Source organism: Hemiscyllium ocellatum, chromosome 48, assembly GCF_020745735.1.
Source record: "Hemiscyllium ocellatum isolate sHemOce1 chromosome 48, sHemOce1.pat.X.cur, whole genome shotgun sequence".
In the NCBI taxonomy this organism is placed as follows: domain Eukaryota; kingdom Metazoa; phylum Chordata; class Chondrichthyes; order Orectolobiformes; family Hemiscylliidae; genus Hemiscyllium; species Hemiscyllium ocellatum.
The window spans coordinates 22189049-22216001 of NC_083448.1; the positions used below are offsets into that span (position 1 = coordinate 22189049).

Here is a 26953-nt window from a genome sequence, read left to right on the forward strand (position 1 = left end):
TATATTTTGGATACTGTTAGCTGTGGGGGTGAGGGAGAAGGAACTAACTAGGATTAAGTCATGGGGTGCAGGTCTCTGGCACAGTCTGTCCCTGTTGCTTAGAAGGGAAGGGGGAGAGGAGCAGAGCATTCGTCACTGAGGACTCCACAGTTAGGGGGACAGATAAGAGGTTCTGTGGGAATGAGACAGAATCACAGATGGTGTGTTGCCTCCCAGGTGCCATGGTTCATGATGTCTCGGATTGTGTTTTCAGGGTCCTTGTGGGGGAGGGGGAGCAGCTATGTAGGCACTAACGCCATAGATAGGAAAAGAGATAGGATTTAAGGCAGAAGTTCAAGGAGCTAGCGTGGAAGCTTAGTGCTAGAACAAACAGAGTTGTTATCTCTGCTTTGTTGCCTGTGCCACATGCCAGTAAGGGAAGGAATAGGGAGAGAGGATTGAACATGTGGCTGCAGGGATGGTGCAGGAGGGAGGGTTTGGATACTTAGACAATTAGGGCTCATTCTGGAGTAGGTGGGACCTCTGCAAACAGGATGGTCTACACCTGAACCAGAAGGGTGCCAATATGCTAATTTGCTAATGCTCTTCAGGAAGATTTAAACTTATTCAGTAGGAGAATGGGAACCTAAATTGTAGCTCCAGCGACCAGGAGGTTGAGAGTAGTGAGGTCAGCAATGAGGTTTCATGGTCGCAAGAGTTCACCGGCAAGCAGGAATGTGGTTTGACGTCTGTCTCCTTCAACACCAGGAGCATCCAGAATAAGGTGAGTGAACTTGCAGCATGGATTGGTACCTGGGACTTCGATGTTGTAGCCATTTTGGAGACACGGATAGAGCAAAGACAGGAATGGTTGTTGCAAGTTCCGGGATTTAGACGTTTCACTAAGAACAGAGAAGGTGATAAAAGAGAGGGAGGTGTGGCATTGTTGGTCAAGGACAGTATTATGGTGGCAGAAAGGATGTTTGAGGACTCGTCTACTGAGGTAGCATGGGCTGAGGTTAGAAACAGGAAAGGAGTGGTCACCCTGCTGGTAGTTTTCTGTGGACCTCCAAATAGTTCCAGAAATGTAGAGGAAAGGATAACCTGGTTATTTCGGGTAGGAGCTAGAGTAACAGGGTAGTTATTATGGGGGGCTTTAGCTTTCCAAATATTGACTGGTAATACTGTAGTTCATACTTTAGAGGGGTCAGTTTTTGTTCAATGTGTGCAGGAGGCCTTGCTGACACAGTATGTAGATAGGCCAACAAGGCGCAAGGCTGGGTAATGAACCTGGCTAGGTGTTAGATTTGGAGGTAGGTAAGAACTTTGGTGACAGTGACCACCATTCGGTTATGTTTACTTTAGCAATGGAAAGGGATAGGTATATACCGCAAGGCAAGATTTATTGCTGGGGGAAATTGCAATTGAGATGTGATTAGTCAAGACTTAGAATGCATAGGAAACTGCAGGGGATAGGCACAATTGAAATGTGGATCTTATTCAAAGAACAGCTACTGCGGGTCCTTGATAATTATGTACCTGTCAGGCAGGGAGGAAGTGGTCGAGGGAGGGAGCCGTGGTTTACTAAAGAAGTTGAATCTCTTGTGAAGAGGAAGAAGTAGACTTATGTTAGGATGAGATGTGAAGGCTCAGTTAGGGCGCTTGAGAATTACAAGCTAGCCAGGAAAGACCTAAAAAGAGAGCTAAGAAGAGCCAGGAGGGGACATGAGAAGTCATTGGCAGATAGGATCAAGGAAACCCTAAAACTTTCTATATGTATACCCGGAATAACAGAATGACTCGAGCAAGATTAGGGCCAATCAAGGATATTGTGGGAAGTTGTGCGCGGAGTCTGCGGAGATAGGGGAAGCGTCAAATGAATATTTTTTGTCAGTATTCACACTGGAAAAAGACAAGGAGCATACTGAGATAAATTCTACTAAATTAGACGGAATTGAGGTCCACAAGGAGGAGGTGTTAGCAATTCTGGCCAGTGTGAAAATAGAGAAATCCCCTAGGCCGGATCGGATCTATCCTAGGATTCTCTTGGAAGCCAGGGAGAAGATTGCAGAGCCTTTGGTTTTGATCTTTATGTAGTCATTGTCTACAGGAATAGTGCCAGAAGGCTGGAGAGTAGCAAATATTGTTGCCTTGTTCAAGAAGGGAAGGGAGACAACGCTGGTAATTATAGACCACTAAGCCTTACTTCAGTTGTGGATAAGGTGTTGGAAAAGGTTATGAGATAGGATTTATAATCATCTAGAGAGGAATAAGTTGATTAGGGATAGTTAACACGGTTTTGTGAAGGGTAGGTGTGCCTCACAAACCTTATTGAGTGCTTTGAGATGGTGACCAAACAGGTGGATAAGGGTAAAGCAGTTGTGATGTGGTGTACAGGTATATGGATTTCAGGAAGGCGTTTGACAAGGTTCCTCACGGGAGGCTATTGCACAAAATACAGAGGCATGGGATTGAGGGTAATTTAGTGGTTTGGATCAGACATTGGCTAGCTGAAAGAAGACAGAGGGTGGCGGTTAATGGGAAATGTTTATCCTGGAGTTCACTTACTAGTGGTGTACCAGAAGGATCTATTTTGGGACCACTACTATTTGTCATTTTTATAAATGACCTGGATGAGAGCATAGAAGGATGGGTTAGTAAATTTGCAGATGACGCTCAGGTTGGTGGAGTTGTGGATTGTACTGAAGGATGTTGCGGGTTACAGAGGGACATAGTTAAGCTGCAGAGCTGAGCTGATAGGTGGCAAATGGAGTTTAATGCGGAAAAGTGGCGATACACTTTGGAAGGATCAACAGAAATAAAGAGTACTGGGCTAATGGTAAGATTCTTGGTAGTGTAGATGCTCAGAGAGATCTCAGTGTCCATGTACATAGATCCCAGAAAGTTGCCACCCAGGTTGACAGGGTTGTTAAGAAAGCATATGGTGCGATAGCTTTTACTGGTAGAGAGATTGAGTTTCGGAGCCACGAAGTTATGCTGCAGCTGTACAAAACTCTGGTGCGGTCATACTTGGAGTATTGCATATAGTTCTGGTCACCGCATTATCGAAAGAATGTGGAAGCTTTGGAAAGGGGTTCAGAGGAGATTTACTAGGATGTTGCCTGGTATGGAGGGACGGTCTTGTGAGGAAAGGCTGAGGGACTTGAGGCTGCTTTCATTAGAGGGAAAAAGATTGAGGGGTGATATAATTGAGGTATTAATTCAGAGGGTTAGATAGGGTAAACAGTGAGAGCCTTTTTCCTCGGATGGAGATGGCAAGCATCAGGGGACACAGCTTTAAATTGAAGGGTGATAGATGTAAGACAGGTGTCAGTGCTAGTTTCTTGACTCAGAGTCGTAGGGGCATGGGTCGCACTGCCTGCAACAGTAGTAGATCCGCCAACGTGAAGGGCATTTATGTGGTCATCGGATAAACATTTGGATGAAAATGGAGTAGTGTAGGTTAGGTGGGCTTTAGATTGGTTCCACAGGTCGGCGCAATGTCGAGAGCCAAAGGGCCCATACTGCGCTGTAATGTTCTCTGTTCTATCACTATTTGAATGATCCATTCTTGTTTCTACAGACAAGAAAAACCTTTTTTGCCTTTTTCATCAAATGTGCATGCAAATGGATTTTGTTTTGTGATTTGTGGACCAGGACCTGCTATTTCCACTTTGGTAATTTGCAAACTCTTTTGACTTAAGTAATGTGTATTTTTCTATTTAATTGCTGAAGTGCCACACCTTCTCAGATGATCCTACCCCTGCTGAATTTTTTTTTCAGGTCATGCAGCCTATCTTTAATGCTGTACAGACTTGATATGTCCTTTCATCATTTAATTTCTGGACTGTCTTTGTGTCGTCAGCAAATTTAGGATTGGTACATTTGGTTTAATCAGGCAGATTGCAAACAGATTCGACCCCAGGTCAGACCTCTGTGCTAGTTCCCTTGTTGCAGCTGTTATAAATCTGAAAATGACCTGTTTCAGTCTACTCTCAGTTTCTCGTTTGTACATCAATTCTCTACCAATGCTAATTCCCTCCGATCACGAGTTCTTATTTTGTTTTGTCATTTTTGATGTCAGACTTGTCAAATGCCTTCTGTCAATCCAATTCCACCACATCCACATGTGTTCTTTTTTATATGTTGCTTGTTGCTCCTTCAAAGAACTCCAGTAAATTGGTAAACATGGTTTTCCTTTTGTAACACTGTATTGGCTCTCCTGCAATTTCCTTCATTTTTATCTTGTTATCCGTTTCCCTCCAACAAAATGTTAAGCCATTTGGCTTGTAGTTTCTTGCTTTTTGCCTTCTTCCTTAATTCCCTCTTGTTCATCCAATCCCTACACTATGGGAACAGGCCTGTTGGCCCACCAAGTCCACACCAACCCTCTGAAGAGTAACCCACCCAGACCCATTACCCTACATTTCCCCCTGACTAATGCACCTAACCTCCACATCCCTGTACACTATGGAGAATTTAGCATGGCCAATTCACGTAGCCTTTGGATTTTGGGAGGCAACCGGAGCACCTGGAGGAAATACAAGCAGACACAAGAAGAACGTGCAAACTCCACACAGACAGTCGTCCGAGGCTGGAATTGAACCCACGTCCCTGGCACTGTGAGGTAGCAGTGCTAACCACTGAGCCACCATAACAGTTATTTTTAGTGGCTAAGCTTCATATTCAGCCATCTAATCCCCGAGTTGTGTGCCTTCTTTCTGTGATACATCTACTTCACTACGTTTCTGCCCACCTTCAAGGTCTTTGTTTAAACAGACTTTTTCAATCAAATCTTTGGTCTCCTGTCCTAAAAGTTCTGATGAAAGGTCATGGTCCTGAAAAATATATATTCTATACTCCTATCCAAACTAAATATTTCCTGCTTTTTCTGTTACTATGTAGAATTTCGAACATCTGTGTTATTTTGTTTCAGCTTTAATGCCCCTTGGTTGACTCTATTTCAAGAGCGGTATTTCAATTGCTAAGTTAGAGGCCACTTGAGTGCAAGTGTTTCATGTTGAGTTTAAATCATATGTTTATCAACCTGATGGGAAACTGTTATCCAGCCATGAGTTGTTGCATTGGACGTGTTATGGAGCAGACCAGCTTATCGCCAAATCCCCTGCCCCCATACCTGAACTTCAGATTTTTTCTAATTTAAGGCAAGTGCAAGGCGCTGTGTTGCAGACATGTGATTAGTCCACATTTAGGATTTAATCAAAATACACGTTATTCTTACAACATAGTTCAAATACAAAAAGAAAGAATTGGCATAACTCTTAAAGCCACTACACATGTGGCTCAGAAACAGGCCATTTGCCCAAATCAGTCTGTGCTGGCATCAGCGACTAAGCCTGCCGAGCCCTCTGGGGCAGAGAATTCCATGGATTTACCACCGTCTAAGTGGAGAAACTAATCATTACAGTCTAAATGGCTTTTCCCTTATTCTGTCGATAACTAATAATTCACTCAAAAGGTGGATAGTTAATGTAATTACTGCACTAAAGAACACAGCCAGTTAATACAGTCCATTAAGCTTACTATTGGAACATAGAACATAGAACAGTACAGCGCAGAACAGGCCCTTCAGCCCACGATGTTGTGCCAACCATTGATCCTCATGTAAGGTAAACCTAATGTACGAATCCTCAAATTTCTGTGACCATATGCATGCTCAGCAGTCTCTTAAATATCCCAGTGACCTTGCTTCCACATCTGTTGCTGGCAACGCATTCCATGCTCTCACAACTCTCTGTGTAAAGAATCCACCTCTGACATCCCCTCTATACTTTCCACCAAACAGCTGAAAACCATGACCCCTCGCGTTAACAATTTCTGCCCTGGGAAAAAGTCTCTGGCTATCGACTCTATCTATGCCTCTCATTATCTTGTATACCTCAATTAGGTCCCCTCTCTTCCTCTTTTTTCCAACGAAAAACGTCTGAGCTCAGTCACCCTCTCTTTGTAAGATAAGCCCTCCATTCCAGGCAGCATCCTAGTAAACCTCCTCTGAACCTTCTCCAAAGCATCCATATCTTTCCTATAATAGGGCGACCAGAATTGGACACAGTATTCCAAGTGCAGATTAACCAAAGTTTTATAGAGCTGCAACAAGATCTCACAGCTCTTAAACTCAATCCCCCTGTTAATGAAAGCCAAAACACCATATGTTTTCTTAACAACCCTGTCCACCTGTGTGGCAATTTTAAGGGGTCTATTACCTGCTCACCAAGATCCCGCTGTTCCTCCACACTGCCAAGAATCCTGTCTTTGATCCTGTACTCAACTTTTAAGTTTGACCTTCCAAAATGCATCACTTCACATTTATCTAGGTTGAATTCCATCTGCCACCTCTCAGCCCATCTCTGCATCCTGTCAATGTCCCGCTGCAGCCTACAACAGTCCTCTATACTGTCAACGACACCTCCAACCTTTGTGTCGTCTGCAGACTTGCTAACCCATTCTTTAATCTCCTCATCCAAGTCATTAATAGAAATTGCAAAGAATAGAGGCCCAAGGACAGAGCCCTGTGGAACACCACTCACCATTGACTTCCAGGCAGAATACTTTCCTTCCATTACCACTCGCTGTCTTCTGTTGACCAGCCAATTCTGTATCCAGACAGCTAAGTTTCCCTGTATCCCATTCCTCCTGACCTTCTGAATGAGCCTACCATGGGAAACCTTATCAAATGTCTTGCTGAAATCCATATACACCACATCCACTGCTCAACCCTCATCAACTTTTCTAGTCACATCCTCAAAGAACTCAATAAGATTTATGAGGCATGAACTGCCCCTCACAAAGCCATGCTGACTACATTTATCAAGCCATGTTCTTCCAGATGGTCATAAATCCTATCCCTTAAATCTTTTCTGACACCTTGCAGACGACAGACATGAGACTGACTGGTCTGTAATTGCCGGGGATTTCCCTATTTCCTTTCTTGAAGAGAGGAATTACATTTGCCTCCCTCCAGTCCTCAGGTACGACTCCGGTAGAGAGCAAGGATGAAAAGACCTTCATAAGTGGCGAAACAACCTCATTCCTCGCTTCCCAAAGCAGCCGAGGACAAATCTGGTCTGGCCATGGCGACTTGTCAATCTTAATGTTTGTCAAAACTTTCAGCACATCAGCTTCCTCAATCTCTATCCATTCCAGCATGCTTACCTGCTCCTCAATGGTTTCATTCACTACAAGGTCCTTTTCTTTAGTAAAGACAGAAGCAAAAAAACTCATTTAGGGCTTCCCTACCTCCTCAGACTCTATACAGAAGTTCTCTATGCTATCCCTGATCGGCCCTACTCTTGCTTTGATCATTCTCTTATTCCTCACATACGTGTAAAATGCCTTTGGATTCTCCCTAATCCTTCCTGCCAAGCCTTTTTCATGCCCCCCTCCTGGCTCTCCTCAGACCATTTTTGAGCTCCTTCCTCGCTTGCCTGTAATCCTCTAGAGCTGAGCAAGATCCTTGCTTCCTCCACCTTACGTATGCTTTCTTTTGACGAGAAGCTCCTCCGCTCTCATCATCCGAGGTTCCTTTATCTTACCCCTTCTTTTCTGTCTCAGAGGAACACATTTATGCATCATTCGCAACGACTGTTCCTTAAACAGCCTCTACATGTCTATAGTGCCCTTTCCATGGAACAATTGCTCTCAGTCCATGCTTCCCAACTTACGTCTGATAGCATCATAGTTTCCTCCATTGTGCCTGCTTTCTCCTTCTCCATAGCTATATAGAATGTGAGGCAGTTGTGGTCGCTATCACCAAAATGCTCTCCCACCACAAGAATAGTGGCAGGAAAAAGCAATGCCACCTTTGCTGAAGGATATAGTAATAAAATATCTAGTATGGAAGCTAGAATTATGATAGGCGGAATGAAAGGCAAAAATAAAAAACATTGATTACTGATTTTTTGAAAAATGTATGCCACAAATAATAAATTATGTTAATATGATGGATGTAACTTTCAAAACCACTTTCATAAACTGTCCTGTAATACATCAGTGAATCAGGTCTGAAAAGTACAGGGCAGGTGGCCAAGTGAATTGCTGGCGAGTTTCAAATCACAAATCTAGGAGTAGTAGTAAAATGGAGTTCTTCAGAGTAGCAGTCTATGGGAACCCAACGATCTGGGTTGGGAGCACTGCTCTTCACAACTGACATTTACAATTTGCACATGATAATGAAAAACACAATTTGAAAATTTGCTGATGTGATTTAATTTGGGAGATTATTAATACTGAGGAGGGCTTCAAAAAATTACATGAGGACACAAATGAACTTGAATGATGAACAAGTGATAGGCTAGCAAAGTGTGTGCTAGCTGAGTTTGGTGGGAAGAATAGGGAAGAATCGTTACTTTCAAGATGTCAGAAGAGGTAGTTAAGGACCACAGGGGTCTCTGAGTACAAATATGTTAAACACAAACTTGTTTTAGTTTGAATGTTCAGGATAGTGTGTAGTTTGCAACTTGCTGTGTCAGTTCTCAAGTGGGAAAGTACACCAACACTCGAGCCCCACTACTCTCGAGGTCATCACAGTGATTGAAGATTTTGTCCAAGATTCAGGGTGGTATGTTACCTTCAGGTGCTCAGGTCAAGGCTATCTTGGAGCAACACCATAAACTTGTTGAGTAGAAGGGTGAACAGCCAAAGGTCGTAGTACACTTTAGTGACCGTCCTTGATTTAAGAAAAGGAATGAGATCCTAAAAGCAGACTGAGAGAGTTAAGAAGCAAGTTTAAAATTAGGACCTCAAAGTTAGTGATCTCAGGATCACTACCAGTGCCAAGTGCTACTCAGTAGAAGTAACAGATATATATGTGGCTTGACAGGTGGTGCAAGGGGGAGAGCTTCAGATTGCTGGGACATTGGAACCAGTTCTAGGGGTGGTGGAATGGGTTGCATGTGGGCAGGACCAGAATTGATGCCCTCAGGATGTATTTGCAAGTGCAGTCGAGGAGGGTTGAAACTAATGTTATGGACTAGGCCAGACCACTCAAAACATTCTTAAGCAGGCAGCCCAGACCATAATTTTGCAATTTGTTTCAGTCAGTGTATAGTGCAAATTACCCGGGGTGAGTTAGTTAGGTTCTCTAGCAGGTTTTAAAACAGACAAAAATTTATTCACAAGCTTACACAATGAAACACAAATAACAGAATAAAGAACCCTGCAGAACCCTGTCTATCCAAACTACTTTAGGCAGTTTCGAATACACACAACAGTCCCAATAAGCAAACCCTCTTAAAGATCAGTGTAAAAGAAAGGAACAGTTGCTTACAGGTTGAATTTGAAGGGCAGAAAGAGTGAGAACCTGTTCACACATTCCTCTGCTGAACTTCCACTAGTTTCGGACTGAACTAAACTGCTCATCTAGAGAGCTGACCACTTCCTTTTCATTGTACAGGTCACTTCTAAAACATGACCACTTTGGCCTGAAGTCTCATCTGTTTAATTATAAACAAGAAGGGCCTCTCAATCCCTTTTAATCTCTGTACCAAACTAGACTAATTGGCACTGAGAGCAGTTTACTACCCCTCAGAGAAAAGCCAAGGACATAGTATCCTTGAGAAAAGGAACAGCTTTTACAAAAAAGAAACCAGCTTTGTGACACTAAAAGAACAGAGATTTAAGAACCGAGACAAGGAGCCAGATGAGAAGGAAAGACAGGAAAAAACAAAACACAGAATGGTAAATACGTAAAGCGAAATGCAGAGAATTCAAGGGTGAGAATTAAACAGGGCCACAGGTGTAAAGTGATATAAAAGGGATTAAAAATGTTAAAAAGACAAGCCTTGAGACCTTCTGTCTTAATGCACCGAGCATTCCCCATAAAGTGGCTGAATCAGTCACACAAATAGGTATAATAGGGTATGATACATTTGGGATTACAGAGGTGTGGCTGCAGCAGGACCAGGCTTGGGAATTGAATATTCACGGGCATTCAACATTTACAAAGGATGGACAAGCAGGAAAAGGAAATGGATTTAAGAGCATATTAACGCAATACTCAGCATCAATATTTGTTCAGGCGAAGAATCTGTATGGGTAGAATTTTGGAACATCAAGGGTGCAGAAAACAATAGTTTGGCGCAGAAACCCCAACTATGATGGTAACTTGGAAAAGGCATTAAACAGGAAATTCGAGAGTCAAGCAATAAATATACAGCTGTAATTATGGGTGACTTCAATCTGCATATGCATTGGTCATAACAAATCTCTAACAGGGCTTTAGAGGAAGAAATACTAAAATATTGTAGAAATGGTTTTTGGATCAATATGTTGAGGAACCAATCAACTGAGAACAGGATGGTAGAAAGAAACTGTACCAATTTACAATCTAACTTTGGTGAAAATGACCATAAAATGATTGAACTCTTCATGAAGGTGAACAGCAATGTACTTGATTCTGAGGCGAGGGTTCTGAAATTAAATAAATGGTTATGATAAGTTGGGGAAGGTTACTTTAATATTATGAAAATGGATAAGGGATGGCAAATATTTAAAGACTCCATGGATGAATGATAAGAATTTCTGTCTAGCACAAAAATAAAACAGGAAAGGCGTAGCGTTTACCACTGCTGCCTCACAACTGCAGGGACCTGGATTCCAGCCTGGGGTGGCTGTGTGGAGTCGGATGTGCAGGTTAGGTGAATTAGGCATGGAGTTAAAAAGCCATCCTGGGTTATGGGGGGGGTGTGGTGCGTGTCTGTGGGGTGCCCCTTGGAGGGGTGGTTCGGATCCAATGTGCTAAATGGCCTCGACCTGCGCTGTGGACATTCTATGATTCCAAAGCTCATACTGGATTCAAGTAAGAAGCAACTGTCCTGAAGATGTGGACACTTAAGATTGCAGCAAAGGCGCACAAAGAGATTGATGAAGAAGGGGAAAATAGAATTTGTGAGTAAGCTAGCATTAATGTACAAACTGATTGTAAGAACAGATACAGGGTATGTGAGAAGAAAATGATCCATTAAAACAAGACAAATGTAGGTCCCTTAAAGTCAGGAACAGGCAAGTTGGAATGGGGAACAAAGAGGTGGCAGACCAATTAAATACACATTTCAATTCTGTCTTCACAAAATATGACACAAATAACATCCTATAAATATTGGGGAGTACAGGGTTAAGTGAGCGACAGGAACTGAAGGAAATCGTTATTAGTGACTGATTTGGAGATGCCGGTATTGGACTGGATTGTACAAAGTTAAAAATCACACAACACCAGGTTATAGTCCAACGGGTTTAATTGGAAGCACACTAGCTTTCGGAGCGTCGCTCCTTCATCAGATGGTAGTGGATGAAGGAGCGACGCTCCGAAAGCTAGTGTGCTTCCAATTAAACCTGTTGGACTATAACCTGGTGTTGTGTGATATTTAACATTATTAGTGAAAGAATGATGTTGGGAAAGAGATGGGATTAAAGACCAACAAACCCCCAGGCCATGATAATCCAATCGACATCCGAGAGTACTCTTTGGCCTTTGAAGGAGTGGATGCATTAGTGGTCATCTTTCAAGATTCTACTGACTCTGAAACAGTTCCTGAACATTGGAGGATAGCTAATGGAACCCCAGTATTTATAAAAGTTGTTACAGAGAAAACAGGAAATCTTAGACTGGTTCCCCATAATCAGTAGTGGGGAAAATACGAGAGTCCATTGTACAAGAGTTAGCTAAATACTTGGAAAACAGCAGCAGGATTAGACCATAAGACATAGGAGTAGAAGTAGGGCCATTCGGCCCATTGAGTCCACTCTGCAATTTAATCATGACTGATGAGCATTTCAACTCCAGACTACCCGCACTCTCCCCGAAGCCCTTAATTCCTTGCGAGATCAAGAATTTATCAATCTCTGTCTTGAAGACATTTAGCGTCCCGGCCTCCACTGAAGCCGGGACATTAGACAGAGCCAGCACAGGTTTACTAAAAGGAAATTGTGCTTGACAAATACACTAGAATTCCTCGACCATGTAATTAGCAGAGTTTGTAAGGGGAGTCGGTGGATGTGGTTTGTTCGGGCGTTCAGAAGACTTTCAGCAATGTCCTGAGTAAGAGACTCTCCATTAAAATTAAAGCACCTGGGATCGGAAGCAGTACAGAGAACTGATTGGCAGACAGGAATAAATGAGCCTTCCTCTGAGTGGCAGGCAGTGACCAATACGATCCTGCAGGCATCAGTACCTGGACCTTGGATATTTGTTATAGAGATATTTAGATTTAGACAAGGAAACTAAAGGTAATATCTCCAACTTTGCAGATGATACAAGGCTGGGTGGGAACGTAAGTTTCGAGAATGACATGGAGTGAGTGAGTAAATACAGGTAAAGTGTAATATGATTTGACCTACTTTAGTCACAAGAACAGGAAATCAGATTGTTATTTGAATGGTAATAAATTGGGAAAGGGTGTGGTGCAATGAGCTCGAAGTGGATGCAAAACCATCTCCAATTTCCTTTGATTGCCAATGGTCAGAGAATTCCTACAGATATAGCAGCTAAGAGTTCACCACATTACTGTGGCTTTAGAGTCATGTGTCAGCCAGAACAGGTGAGGATAGCAGTTTCCTTCCCTAAAATATATTGGTGAACCAGATGGGCTTTTCCAGCATTCGACAACAGATATGGTCATCATTTGATATTTACTGAATTCAAATTCCACCAGAGGACCTGGTGGGAACCTAAGGGACGGGATTTACATGTATTTGGAATTGCAAGGACTGATTAGGGATAGTCAACATGGTTTTGTGCATGGGAAATTGTGTCTTACCAACTTGATGGAGTTTTTTTGAAGAAGTGACAAAGAGGATTGACGAACACAGAGCGCTGCACTTTGTCTATATAGACTACAGTAAGGTGTTTAACAAGATTAGATAACCTGGAATACAGGCAGAGCTCACCATTTGGATACAAAATTGGCTTGATGGTAGGAGACAGAGGGTAGTGGTGGAGGGTTACTTTTTGAACTGGAGGTCAGTGACTACAAGGATCGGTGCTGTGTCCGCTGCTTTTTATAAATATATTTATATGAATAGTTTGGATGTGAATATAGGAGGTACGGTTAATAACTTTGCAGATGACACCAGCATCAATGGTGTAGTGGACAGCGAGTAAGGTTACCTCAGTGTACAAGAGGCAGTACTTATACAGGTAATGGTAAGGTCCTGGGGAAATGTGGCTGAATAAAGAGACCTTCGAGTTCAGATTCATAGTTTCTTGAAATTGGAGTCAGAGGCAGGCAGGGTACTCAACAAAGTGTTTGGTACGCTTCCCATTATTGGTTAAGGTATTGAGTAAAGGAGTTGGGAAATCAGGTCGAAGCTATACAGGGTATTGGTTAAGCCATTTTTGGAATATCGTGTGCAATTCTGGTCTCTCTGCTCGAGGAAAGAATTCAGAAAAGACTTATAAGGATGTTGCCTGGGTTGGAGGGTTTGAGGTAGAGGGAGGGCTGTTTCCCCTGGAAGATCAGAAGCTGAGGCGTGACCTTTACGAGAAGTTTATAAAATCATGAGGAGCGTGGATTGGAAGAATCGTTAGAGTCTTTTCTCCAGGGTGGGGAAGTCCAAAACTCGAGGGCATGGGTTTTAGGTGAGAGGAGAAAGATTTAAAAGGGACTTGAGGGGCAGTATGTGCAAACAGAGGGTGGGTGTGGAATGAACTGCCAGAGGAAATGGTGGAGGCTGGTACAATTACAACATTTTAAAGGCATCTGGAAGGGTACGTGAATAGAAAGGGCTTTGAGGGATATGGGCTAAGTGCTTCCAAATGCAACTGGAATAATTTAGGATATCTGTTTCTGTGCTGGGCATCTCAGTGAGTCTATGATTTGAACCCAGGTCCCCAGAACATTACCAGGGTACCTGTGTTAACAGTCCAACAATAATACCGCTTGGCCATTACATCTCCTGGAAGGGAGGTAGAAATGAAAGGTGGAGCAGGCTCAAAGGGTTGAATGGCCTACTTCTTTTGGCCTTTAGGTCTCCTTGATTTTATAACCCTGCGCCATCTCAGAAAGGTTCTGCCTTTGTTTTTCCTACCAAACGGATTAACTTCACATTTATTCACATTATGTTCCATTTGCCATGCGTCTATCCAAGTTCTCTTGGAGCATCCTTGCACCTTCTTCAAACTTGCACTTCCACGCAGTTATGTGTGGAAGTATTTCAATCAGTCTCTACATTCCCATTGTTGAAGCAGACTGTCAACAGTTGTGACCCAAACTCCGATTCTTACGATATCCCACCAGTACCAGCCTTCCATTGAGAGAATTATCAATTTCTTCCTACCCTCTTCTTGCTGTCTGTTAACCAAATCTCAATCCATACATGTATATTTTCTCCCCCAGTTGCAAATGCTACAACCTTGTTTATGAACTTCCTGTGGAGCGTTATGAAAACACAGATGTCAACCTAACATCTCCCTTCCTTCATTGTCAGAAATAGTGAGGTTACATCCACAACCTTCTGATCAGGAAGGACTGACTCATGAAACCTAACTCTTCCAAAATCTATGAACATAAAAAGACATGAATGCGCCCATCATTTCCGTAGGTGTCCTATTAGGGGGTGGGGCTGGGGGTCTTATCTCAACAGAGGTTTATTAATCCTTGATCCATCTGAGGTTTCAAATACTGCCCCTTTAGGAATACTAATTTCTTTTAGTTCCTTTGTTTTGCCAGTGGTTTAGGAACGTGAGTGTTTTCGGGAGCTGCATGTTTTTCTCTGAAAACAGACACAAAGTAAACATTTAGCTTCTCTGCCATTTCCCTGTTCTCCACTTAGATTCTCCTGTCGTCTGTGACTGGATCACACTTGGCCTTGTTAATCTTGACCGTTATTACATCATGAAAAAGCTTTCACCTTTTTGTTTCGAATTAGAGTCCTATCATTATCGATGCTCTCGCAAAAGCATTCTGGTAATCTCCAGTCTGGATTTTTTTGGGCATCCCTTCTGGTCATGGGTCCTTCTGTCAGTGGAACCTGTTTACTTTGAAACTTCAGTCAAGTGTCCTTCTTACCTTGTATGCTTCAAGGATAATACTCGCTTCTTCAGCATCTCCTCGTCTTTAAAGTGGCTCAATACCTTTCCAGTTATGCTGTTCAGCACTAGAGTGGAGCAACATCTCATTTTCCCACATTATACTCCATCTGTCAGATTTTTGATCACTCAGGCAATCAGTCGAGGATTGGCTTTTGTCCTTGTTAGACAATCATCACTACATACTTTCCTACTTAGTTGTGTGTCATGTGGAAATATAGCTATCGCACCTAATCTCAGCCTTTGGCATGAATAATGAACTTTGGTAGCCCACAGCAGGACTCCACTTGTAAAAGCTTGTCAATCTGCAAAAGGCCCATTGATGAATACTCTGTTTTCTGCCAGGCAACCAAAGTTCTAATCATGCCAGTCAGTATGTTACCCTGGACACCAAACACCTACTTTGCACAGAAACCTTTCTATGTTGCACCAAGTTGACCGCCTTCTGGAAATCTGAGTGCAGTACACCATTGGCCAACCCCTTATCCCTTACCCAAAAGACCACAATTTCCCTCCAGACGTGATCGACGATGCCCTCCACCGCATCTCCTCCACTTCCTGCTCCTCTGCCCTTGAGCTCAGCCCATCCAATCACCACCAGGACAGAACCCAACTGTCCTCACCTACCACCCCACCAACCTCCATATACATCATATCATCTGTCGTCATTTCCGTCACTTCCAAACAGACCCCTCCAGCAGGGATATATTTCCCTCCCCTCCCCTACCAGCGTTCCGAAAAGACCACTCCCTCCGTGACTCCCTCATCAGGTCCACACCGCCCACCATCCCAACCTCCACTCCCGGCACCTTCCCCTGCAACCGCAAGAAATGCAAAACTTGTGCCCACACCTCCCCCCTTACTTCCCTCCAAGGCCCCGAGGGATCCTTCCATATCCACCACAAATTCACCTGCACCTCCAATCACATCATTTACTGCATCCGCTGCACCCGATGTGGCCTCCTGTATATTGGGGAGACAGGCCGCCTACTTGCGGAACGTTTCAGAGAACACCTCTGGGACACCCGGACCAACCAACCCAACCACCCCATGGCTCAACACTTCAATTCCCCCTCCCACTCCACCAAGGACATGTAGGTCCTTGGACTCCTCCATCGCCAGACCATGCCATATAACGGATGGAGGAAGAGTGCCTCATCTTCCACCTAGGAACCCTCCAACCACAAGGGATGAACTCAGATTTCTCCAGCTTCCTAATTTCCCCTCCCACCACCTTGTCTCAGTCCCAACCCTCGAACTCAGCGCCACCTTCTTAACCTGCAATCTTCTTCCTGACCTCTCCACCTCATCCCCACTCTGGCCTATCACCCTCACCTTAACCTCCTTCCACCTATCGCATTTCCAACCCCCCTTCCCCCCAGTCCCTCCGCCCTACCTTTTATCTTAGCCTGCTTGGCACACTCTCCTCATTCCTGAAGAAGGACTCATGCCCGAAACGTCGATTCTCCTGCTGCTTGGATGCTGCCTGACCTGCTGCGCTTTTCCAGCAACACATTTTCAGCCATTACCCACAGTGCATGCTATTCCTTAAAATAAATCCTATAAATCAGTTAAATGCATTTTCCCTTTAATAAGACCATGCTGACTCTTGTCAGTTACCTTCAGTTTTTCCAGGAAACCAGTTACAACTTCTTTCATGATCAATTCAAACACCTTTCTATGATCGCTATCAAGCTAATCGGCCTGTTTTGTACTCTCTTTCCTTAGAGTCAGAGAGATGTACAGCATGGAAAAAGACTCTTCGGTCCAACCTGTCCAGGCCTACCAGATACCCCAACCCAATCTAGTCCCACGTGCCAGCACCCGGCCCATATCCCTCCAAACCCTTCCTATTCATATACCCATCCAAATGCCTCTTAAATGTTGCAAATGTACCAGCCTCCACGACTTCCTCTGGCAGCTCATTCCAAACACGTACCACCCTCTGCGTGAAAAAGTTGCCTCTTATATCTTTCCCCTCTCACTCTAAACCTATGCCCTCTAGTTCTGGACTCCCCGACCCCAGGAAAAAAAGACTCATAATTTTGTATACCTCTATAAGGCCACCCTCAGCCTCCGACGCTCCAGGGAAAACAGCCCCAGCCTGTTCAGCCTCTCCTTATAGTTCAAATTCTCCAACCTTGGCAACATCCATCCAATAGGAAGGTGACCAGAATTGCACGCAGTATTCCAACAGTGGCCGAACCAATGTCCTGTACAGCTGCAACATGACCTCCCAACTCTTGTACTCAGTACTCTGACCCATAAAGGAAAGCATACCAAAAGCCTTCTTCACTATCCTATCTACCTGCGACTCCACTTTCAAGGAGCTATGAACCTGCACTCCAAGATCTCTTTGTTCAGCAACACTCCCTCGGACCTTACCATTAAGTGTATAAGTCCTGCTAAGATTTGCTTTCCCAAAATGCAGCACCTCGCATTTATCTGAATTAAACTCCATCTGCCACTTCTCAGCCCATTGGCCCATCTGGTCCAAATTCTGTTGTAATCTGAGGTAACCCACTTCGTTGTCCACTACACCTCCAGTTTTGTTGTCATCTGCAATCTTACTAACTGTTACTGGCAGAGAAGCTAAATGTTTACTTTGTGTCTGTTCGCATCCAAATCATTTATGTAAATGACAAAAAGTAGTGGACCCAGCACCGATCCTTGTGTTACTCCACTGATCACAGGCCTCCAATCTGAAAAACAATCCTCCACCACCACCCTCTGTCTTCTACCTTTGAGCCAGTTCTGTATCCAAATGACTAGCTCTCCCTGTATTCTGTGAGATCTAACCTTGCTATCCCTAATCGGTCCTTGCCTTTCCAACTACATATACATCCTGTCCCTCAGGATTCCCTCCAACAATATGCCCACCACTGTCGACAGGCTAACTGGTCTATACTTCCCTGTCTTGTCTTTACTGCCCTTCTTAAACAGTTTGCCAACCTCCAGTCTTCCGGCACCTCACCTGTGACTATCGATGATACAAATATCTCAGCAAGAGGCCCAGCAATCCCTTCTCTAGCTTCCCACAGAGTTCTCGGATACACCTGATCAGGTCCTGGGGATTTATCCACCCATTTCAAGACATCCAGCACTTCTTCCTCTGTAATATGGACATTTTGCAAGATGTCACCGTCTATTTCCCTACAGTCTATATCTTCCATATCCTTTTCCACAGTAAATACTGATGCAAAATATTAATTTAGTATCTCCCCATTTTTCGTGGTTCCACACAAAGGCCGCCTTGCTGATCTTTGAGGGGCCCTATTCTCTCCTTAGTTACACTTTTGTCCTTTATATATTGTAAAAACCCTTTGGAATATCCTTAATTCTGTTTTGCCAAAGCTATCCTGATTTCCCTCTTAAGTATCCTACTACTTCCTTTGTAGTCTTCTAAGGATTCCCTCGATCTATCCTGACATATGCTTCCTTCTTTTTCTTAACCAAACCCTCAATTTCTTTAGTCATCCAACATTCCCTATGCCTACCAGCCTTTCCTTTCACCCTGACAGAAATATACTTTCTCTGGATTCTTGTTCTCTCATTTCTGAAGGCTTCCCATTTTCCAGCCGTCCCTTTACCTGCGAACATCTGCCTCCAATCAACATTGTAACAATTCTTGCCTAATACCATCAAAATTGGCCTTTCTCCAATTTAGAACTTCAACTCTTAGATCTGGTCTATCCTTTGTCATCACGATTTTAAAATGAATAGAATTATGATCGCTGGCCCCAAAGTGCTCCCCCACTGACACCTCAGTCACCTGCCCTGCCTTATTTCCCAAGAGTAGGTCAAGTTTTGCACCTTCTCTAGTAGGTACATCCACATACTGAATCAGAAAATTGTCTTGTACGCACTTAACAACTCTATCTTTAAAACTATGGCAGTCCCAGTCGATGTTTGGAAAGTTAAAATCCCCTACCATAACTACCCTATTATTCTTACAGGTAGCTGAGATCTCCTTACAAGTTTGTTTCTCAATTTCCCTCTGACTATTGGTGCGTCTATAATACAATCCTAATAAGGTGATCATCCCTTTCTTATTTCTCAGTTCCACCCAAATGACTTCCCTGATATATTTCCGGGAATATCCGCCCTCAGCACAGCTGTAATGCTATCCCTTATCAAAAATGGCACTCCCCCTCCTCTCTTGCCTCCCTTTCTATCCTTTTCCAGTAGCATTTGTATCCTGAAACATTAAGCTGCCAGTCCTGTCCATCCCTGAGCCAGGGATGTTTCTGTAATTGCTATGATATCCCAGTCCCATGCCCTGAGTTCATCTGCCTTCCCTGTTCGGCCCCTTGCATTGAAGTAAATGCTTCTTGAGTGGAAGAGTTATCGCCACTTTTCAGTACGATGTAACCTTTCCAGAATTGAGTAGGTTTCAGAAATTAATTCCAATGCATTAAATTACCTTTTTGAAAACTCAACGGGAAGGTCCATCAAACCTAGAGACTTATCAACCTGCAACTCTGTTTGCTTGACTATTTCCCTTCAAGTGATTTTTGATGAGGGAACAAATATCTTGACCTGGTACCGTCAAGAAAGAGTGCAATGGAAACAGGTCAGTTGCACGAGCTGTAAAACAGTGTTAGAAGCATTGTCTGATTCTTGTCAGACAAAGCACGTTTGACACTACCAGGAGATAGGTCTTAGCACCTTCTCGTGGCTTGGCACAAGAGCTTCCCATACATCTTTTCAATTTCTATCACTTGCCCTATCATCAGGACATCGGATTATTGGTCCGAAGACTGGTTCTCATTCATTCCCTTGGATTCCTGCCCTCTTAACAAATGGCTGAAGAGGAAATGACTGAGAGGGAGATAAAAAAGAAGCCCCAGGCTTGCGGTTTATATTCAAAGGACTGAACTACTTCTATTTGAGGTTCCATGTTGGGCACCAAAAATCTCGACCTTGTGTGTTTGATTTACTTGCTTTCTTAGTGGGACTAATTCTTTACTAATAATGAGAAGTGGTTTATCATGAGATGCAGTTTTTTTAATTGTTGAAACAACAATTCACACACATATCTTGTGTGTGAGAAATGGAGAAAGGTGACCAGTGGTGTTCCACAGGGGTCAGTGTTGGGGCCACTGTTGTTTGTGATATACATAAATGATCACAATAGGGCACTGTTGGTATGATCAGCAAGTTTGCAGATGACACGAAGATTGGTGGAGTAGCGGAAAGCATAAGGCACCATCAGAGAATACAGGAGGATATAGATAGACTGGAGAGTTGGGCGGAAAAGTACCAGATGGTTTTCAATCCAGACAAATGTGAGGTATTGCATTTAGGCAAGTCTAATTCTAGAGCGAATTATACAATGAATGGAAGAGCCTTGGGAAAAGTTGACGGCAGACAGATCTGGGAGTGCAGGTCCATGGTACCCTGAAGGTTGCTGCACAGGTGGATAGAGTGGTCAAGAAGGCATATGGTATGCTTGCCGTCATTGGATGGGGTATTGAGTATAAGAGCTGGCAAGTCATGTTAAAATTGTACAGGACGTTGGTTCGGCCGCATTTAGAATACTATGTACTGTCCTGGTCGCCACATTACCAAAAGGATGTGGACGCTTTGGAGAGGGTGCAGAGAAGTTTACGAGGATTCAAGCAGCAATTTGATTTCAGACAGTCAACATGGTTTTGTCAAGGGCAGAGTTTTTGAGAAGGTGACCAAGCATATAGATGAGGGTATGGCAGTTGATGTGGTATACATGGACTTCAGTAAAGCCTTTGATAGGGTTCCACATGATAGGCTGTTGGAGAAAATGCAGAGGCATAGGATTGAGGGTAATTTAGCAGTTTGGATTAGAAACTGGCTTTCTGAAAGAAAGCAGCGAGTGGTGGTTGATGGAAACTATTCAACCTGAAGTCCGGTTAGATTAGATTAGATTACTTACAGCGTGGAAACAGGCCCTTCGGCCCAACAAGTCCACACCGACCCGCCGAAGCGCAACCCACCCATACCCCTACATTTACCCCTTTACCTAACACTATGGGCAATTTATCCTGGCCAATTCACCTAACCTGCACATCTTTGGACTGTGGGAGGAAACCGGAGCACCCGGAGGAAACCCACGCAGACCCGGGGAGAACATGCAAACTCCACACAGTCAGTCGCCTGAGTCGGGAATTGATCCCGGGTCTCCGGCGCTGTGAGGCAGCAGTGCTAACCACTGTGCCACCGTGCCGCCCACACGGTTACTCGTGGTGTGGCACAGGGGTCTGTTTTGGGACCACTACTGTTTGTCATTTTTATAAATTGACTTAGACACAAGCATAGGTGGATGGATTAGTAAATTTGCAGATGACACTAAAGTCATTGGAGTAGTGGACAGTTTGGAAGAATGTTATAGATTGCAGGGGGACTTAGGTAAACTGCAGGATTGGGCTGAGAGGTGGCAAATGGAGTTCAATGCAGCTAAATGTGAGGTGATGCTCTTTGGGAAGATTAACAGGAAGGCAGAGTACTGGGTCAATGGAAAGATTCTTGGTAGTGTGGATGTGCAGAGGGATCTTGGAGTCCATGTACATAGATCCCTGAAAGTTGCCACCTAGGTGGATAGTGCTGTTAAGAAGGCATACGGTGTGGTGTGCTGGCTACGTAGAATAGTCCATCTTCCATAGTTACACTGGCACCACTCCCCACCTCTTCCTCCGCTACATTGATGACATTTTTTACAAACCCATCTACTCCCACAGCTGCTTGGATTACAGCTCTTCCCACCCTACCTCCTGCAAAAATGCCATCCTGTATTCCCAATTCCTCCGCCTCTGCCGTATCTGCTCCCAGGAGGACCAGTTCCACGAGAGAACACACCAGATGGTCTCCTTCTTTAGAGACCGCAATTTCCCTTCCCACCTGGTTGAAGATGCCCTCCAATGCACCTCATCCACATCCCACCCCTCCACCTTCAAACCCCACCCCTCCAACCGTAACAAGGACAGAACCCCCCCGGTGCTCACCTTCCATCCTACCAACATTCGTGTAAACCATATCATCTGACAACATTTCCGCCACCTCCAAATGGACCCCTCCACCAGGGATATGTTTCCCTCCCCACCCCTTTCCGCCTTCCGTAAAGACTGTTCCCTCTGTGGTCAGGCCCCCCCCAACAACCCACCCTCCCATCCTGGTACCTTCCCCTGCCACCGCAGAAACTGTAAAACCTGCACCCTCACCTCCTCCCTCACCTCCATCCAAGGCCCTGCACATCCACCAATATCACTTATTGTATCCATTGCTCCCGATGTGGTCTCCTCAACATTGGGCTGATAACTGTATATGGTAAAAACAGTGACTGCAGATGCTGGAAACCAGATTCTGGATTAGTGGTGCTGGAAGAGCACAGCAGTTCAGGCTGTTGCTTGACGAGTCCATGAGAATGTTCTCCCAATTTTGGCATTAGCCCCCAGATGTTAGTAAAGAACATTTTCCAAGGTCAACAGATCTATTTCCAGTGTTGCCTCTTCTGGTTCCTAGGTCAATATCTGCTGCGCCATCCATTTTTATTTCTGTTGTGAGGATTCATAGTGATTGAAACAACTGAATGGCCATTTCAAAAGGTAGTTGCAAGTCAACCACATTGCTGTGGCTCTGAAGTCACATGTAGGCCAGACCAGGTGAAGGATGATGACAGGGTAAAATGTGGTACAAAGGACAATAATATTAAAAACATCAACAGATGAACTTGCAGTGGGCAAAGCTGTTTCTCAGTGTGCACAGAGATAAGATTTGTAATACAAAGAAAATCTTGTTGTTTGCACAATGCTTTCTGTGATCCCAGGACATTATAAAATATTTTCTTGTAATGGCTTTGTGTTTGGAAATGCACTCACTAGTAAAATGTAATGAACACTGCTGCCAACGTAGCATGTCGATATGTTATGAATTATGCAACTACAAATGTGTAAATTCAATTGTATCTTTTCTTTAGATAAAGGAAGATCTAACATTGAAATGATTTCCCTGATTCAAATCATGACCAAGAAGACTCATGAGCTGGGTTGAAAGATGTCTCCAGTCCTGTCCAACTAACACCAGGTTAGAACTTGCAGTTTGGCTACTGGTAAGACAGAACCTGGCCTGTCTATCGAAGAATGGATCAGAATTTCAACCATTCTGTGAAATTCCAGCCCGCTTCCTTGCTCAACATTTCATTGCTGGCAGAACAATTCCAGTTCTGCTCGGACTCAGTGAGTAGTACCACTTTTCTCATCGTGGCCTACAGTGCAGTGATGGCAGTGGGCATGATTGGCAACATGTGCCTGGTTTTGGTCATTATGAGGCAGAAGGAAATGCGTAATGTGACCAATATCCTGATCGCCAACCTGTCATGCTCAGATATCCTCATTACCACCCTTTGCCTCCCAGTGACAGTGATTTATACCATGATGGACCATTGGATCCTTGGTGCTGCACTTTGCAAGTTGACCCCATTTGTTCAGTGCACGTCAGTTACTGTGTCCATCCTCTCCTTGGTCCTGATTGCTTTGGAGAGACATCAGCTGATTATCAACCCAACTGGTTGGAAGCCAGCAGTGGGCCATGCATACTTGGCAGTTGCTCTCAGCTGGCTAGTTGGAAGTTTAATCTCTTTACCTTTTATCTCCTTCAACGTCTTGACCAGTGAGCCCTACTCAAACATTTCCTTTCTCCCAGACTCTTTCAAGGATCATGCAGCTTGTATTGAAAGCTGGCCTTCAGAGCAGCACAAGCTGGCCTACACCACCTGCCTCTTGGTCTTCCAGTATGGCTTGCCCCTGCTTCTGATGCTGACCTGTTACTTCCGGATCTTCCTGCGTCTCCGAAGGCGCCGGGAGATGGTGGACCGTGCAAGGGATGGGAACCGCCGGGTCAGCCACAGTCGGAAGATCAACATCATGTTGGCATCTATTGTTGTGGCCTTTGGCCTTTGTTGGCTGCCACTCACAGTTTTCAACACGGTATTTGATTGGAACCACGAGGCCATCTCCATCTGTCACCACAACCTCATCTTTTCACTTTGTCACCTGACAGCTATGCTGTCCACCTGCGTCAACCCAGTCATCTATGGCTTCCTCAATACCAACTTCCAGAAGGAGGTGAAGGCCATGTTGTACCGTTGTCGTTGTGGTGGCACTTCAGACACCTACGAGAGTTTTCCTTTGTCCACAGTCAACACTGAACTGTCGAAAGCTTCCGTATGCCATTAATTGTGTCTAACTTCAGCTGCATTGTGCCTTTTGTGGATCATTTGACACTCGTTCTTGCTGTTTATGTCTGCAGCAATTACATCGCTCCCCTCATGCCAAGTCTCACTGCTGAGAGTTGTCAGTCTGCGCCGAGACGGTCTGGCTCCAGCAGTCGTGGATGACTTGTCAATGCTGTGTTGTCAATGCTTTGAAAATCAGGACCCCTGAAATGCACCAACACGGGGAGGCTGTGCGTTACTTGCCTTAAAGTGACCCATCTTCAAGTAACATTGACACTGAATTTGTGAGACAACGGTTCCAAAATGTACCTGGCACGGGTGAGGTGACAGTATGCAGTAGGTTGTTTGTGTATCTTATTGGGCCTCTGGCTGACAAATCTGCTGGTTCCTCCGGATCTCACATGGTCCTTTACTAGCTCCACACAACTGAGTGGGGGGGAGCGGGGCGGGGGGGGGGGGGGGGGCACAGCCTGGGTACCCATGGAAGGTGGGGATAAGGGAAATGTTACAGATGAGGCTGCATGCATCAACCCCAAAGTGATACTGAAAGCATCATTACTGGCAGGTAGAGGTTCAGGTCAAGAAGTACTCAGTGGCAAGGCGTCAGTGCAGGATTTGTACAGCTATCGTGTTGCCTAAGTGGAACCACGCCAGGGGAGCCTCATGTGATGCGGCGCTTAGTGTCATGGCAAATCAGGAGGGCCTGGTAGCAAGACTCCTTTGTCTTCTGCCTTTATAATTGAGCCGCAAGGAGGACCCTGAAAATGAGGGACAAGAAAAGGATGTCATTTTTTCCTTTTCAAGTTATTCAAGTGGTTTTGAAGACGTTTGTGGATGAGACAGTGGTGCTGGAGGTGGGGAGGAAAGGAAATGAAGTGCTGGGAAATTGTCAGTCTGAGTTCAGCCTTTTCAGTATGTGTTAACAGAAAAATGCATGAGCTTGTTTAAAATGTGTATCAATGTTATATTTGTATGTCATTTTGCCACATTTACAGGGGCCAAACTACTTCAGTCGAGAATCTTCAACAGATAGCAGGGGGCTTAATGGAAAAGGGACAGGTCTGATGAAGTGGATCTGGAATATTTGATTCGACAGATTGGTGAATAAGGCATATAGAGCAATGTTTTGTGGATATTCTTTCCTTTTTTAAAGAGTGCCCAATATGCAAACTGCCCTGATTGAGTTTCTGCAAAATGCAAAATCAAAGATAATGGACTAGGGGTGTGGTGGTTATCAGTTTGTAAAGGCAGTTTTATGTCTGGGGGCAAATCTCACTGAAGGTCCAGATTACTGTTCTGTAAATAAAACACATTTCTTTCTCTACTAACCTCAGACAAATGATCTTTTGATGTAACTCAGTTGAAGTATTGCTGGAATGAGATACTGCTTTTGAATGCTCCAATAAAATCAATAAGGCTGAGTTTCATATTGTTTGTTATTCACTGTTTCAAGATTTGTGTCAATCATTGAAGGACTGTCCCGTTTCATTAGCGCACCAGAGGATCTCACGACAAGTAAATAAACCTGACCTTCTACTGTTCTCTGACATTATCAGAAGCTTTGAGGAAACCAGGAGCAGCATGAGTGACTTAAAAGTAAAGTTGCCTTTGTCATCAGGGGCCTCCTTCGTTTCAAGGACATTGCATGTTTTGGGTGCAAATTTCTAACAGGGCTCTCCACGTCACCGTGCAGGATGATTCTTGAACAGCAGAGCTTCCGGTCTCCTTCTAGAGTGGAGGATATGTTTCCTATTCTTTGTTTGTTGACACTGTCCCATTGCAAAAAGGAGAAGAGCAGATGGAGGTCGCAGTGCGTAGAAGATGAGAGCTGAGGTGCTGCAATGAATAAAATGAATAGGAGCTAGTTGCCTCTGATTAGCTGGAGTGAAGGGAAATGAACACCTTGCCAACAACACTGTGCAGCACAGAGAACCCCCAGATTCCTGGGGTTTTGGGGACAGATCTGAGAGTGTTTGCATTCTTGTTCTAGATTTGGGTACTGGGGAGCAGGAACAAAGTACTGGTTTGAGAGTAGACGATTGTTTAGAAACAACTCTGATGTCCTATTTTCCAATCTCCTTTTGTTTTGTTTTGTCCAGTTAAGGATGGGATGAGGGACACATTATTATAGATCTGGACTTTATGGAATGAGGTTTGTAGGCTTGGCATGGGCGAAGAGGTTTACTTGTAATATCAGGGATTGATCCAGGGATGGCAGACTAGGGTTAGCGTTTGTAGAATAGATTTCAGATTTCATGAAATTGAATGTGATTACCATGAAGAATGCCATTAAAGTGGAGTGAGGATTGGAGGTATAGACGAAAATCTGCAGTTATCTGGATTTAGATGATACACAGATCTGTAATTGGAGAAACCTCTGATCTATGAATGAGATTTGGAGTCAGGGTCATGGTTTGATTGAGTTTGGGAGTCAGTACTGAAGTTAACTACTCACAGGAGGAAATGTGTTGCTGGAAAAGCGCAGCAGGTCAGGCAGCATCCAAGGAACAGGAAATTCAACGTTTCGGGCATAAACCCTTCATCAGCATCTGCAGACCTCACTTTCTCCTACTCACAGGAGAATTAAGGATTGGGTCAGTTAGCCTTATTTTGTTGTGGAGACTCTTGCAGTTTCAAGCCAAGGTTCGGTTAGTATGTTTGATGAAGGCCATTTGGTGGGTGAATTTCTAATGTTTCAATTCAGCTTGGCTTTTGCTTCCCTCACC

The 26953-nt window shown here is 44.1% G+C and overlaps 1 protein-coding gene across 4 annotated transcripts in view; it reads left to right on the top strand.

Annotated features, from left to right (window-relative positions):
* The window catches only part of npy8br (neuropeptide Y receptor Y8b), a 47302-nt gene extending 22654 nt beyond the window's left edge, over window positions 1-24648 (top strand). For 3 of the 4 annotated variants that reach the window (XM_060856583.1, XM_060856586.1, XM_060856585.1), the window contains exon 2: window positions 22971-24648. In XM_060856583.1, coding sequence (XP_060712566.1) covers window positions 23134-24228 — 1095 coding nt within the window. In that variant the 5' untranslated portion in view covers window positions 22971-23133 and the 3' untranslated portion in view covers window positions 24229-24648. Of the gene's footprint in view, window positions 1-3562; window positions 3657-22970 lie in introns of all 4 variants that reach the window. The other variant, XM_060856584.1, reaches the window with a different exon arrangement.
* Window positions 24649-26953: the final 2305 nt, after the last annotated feature.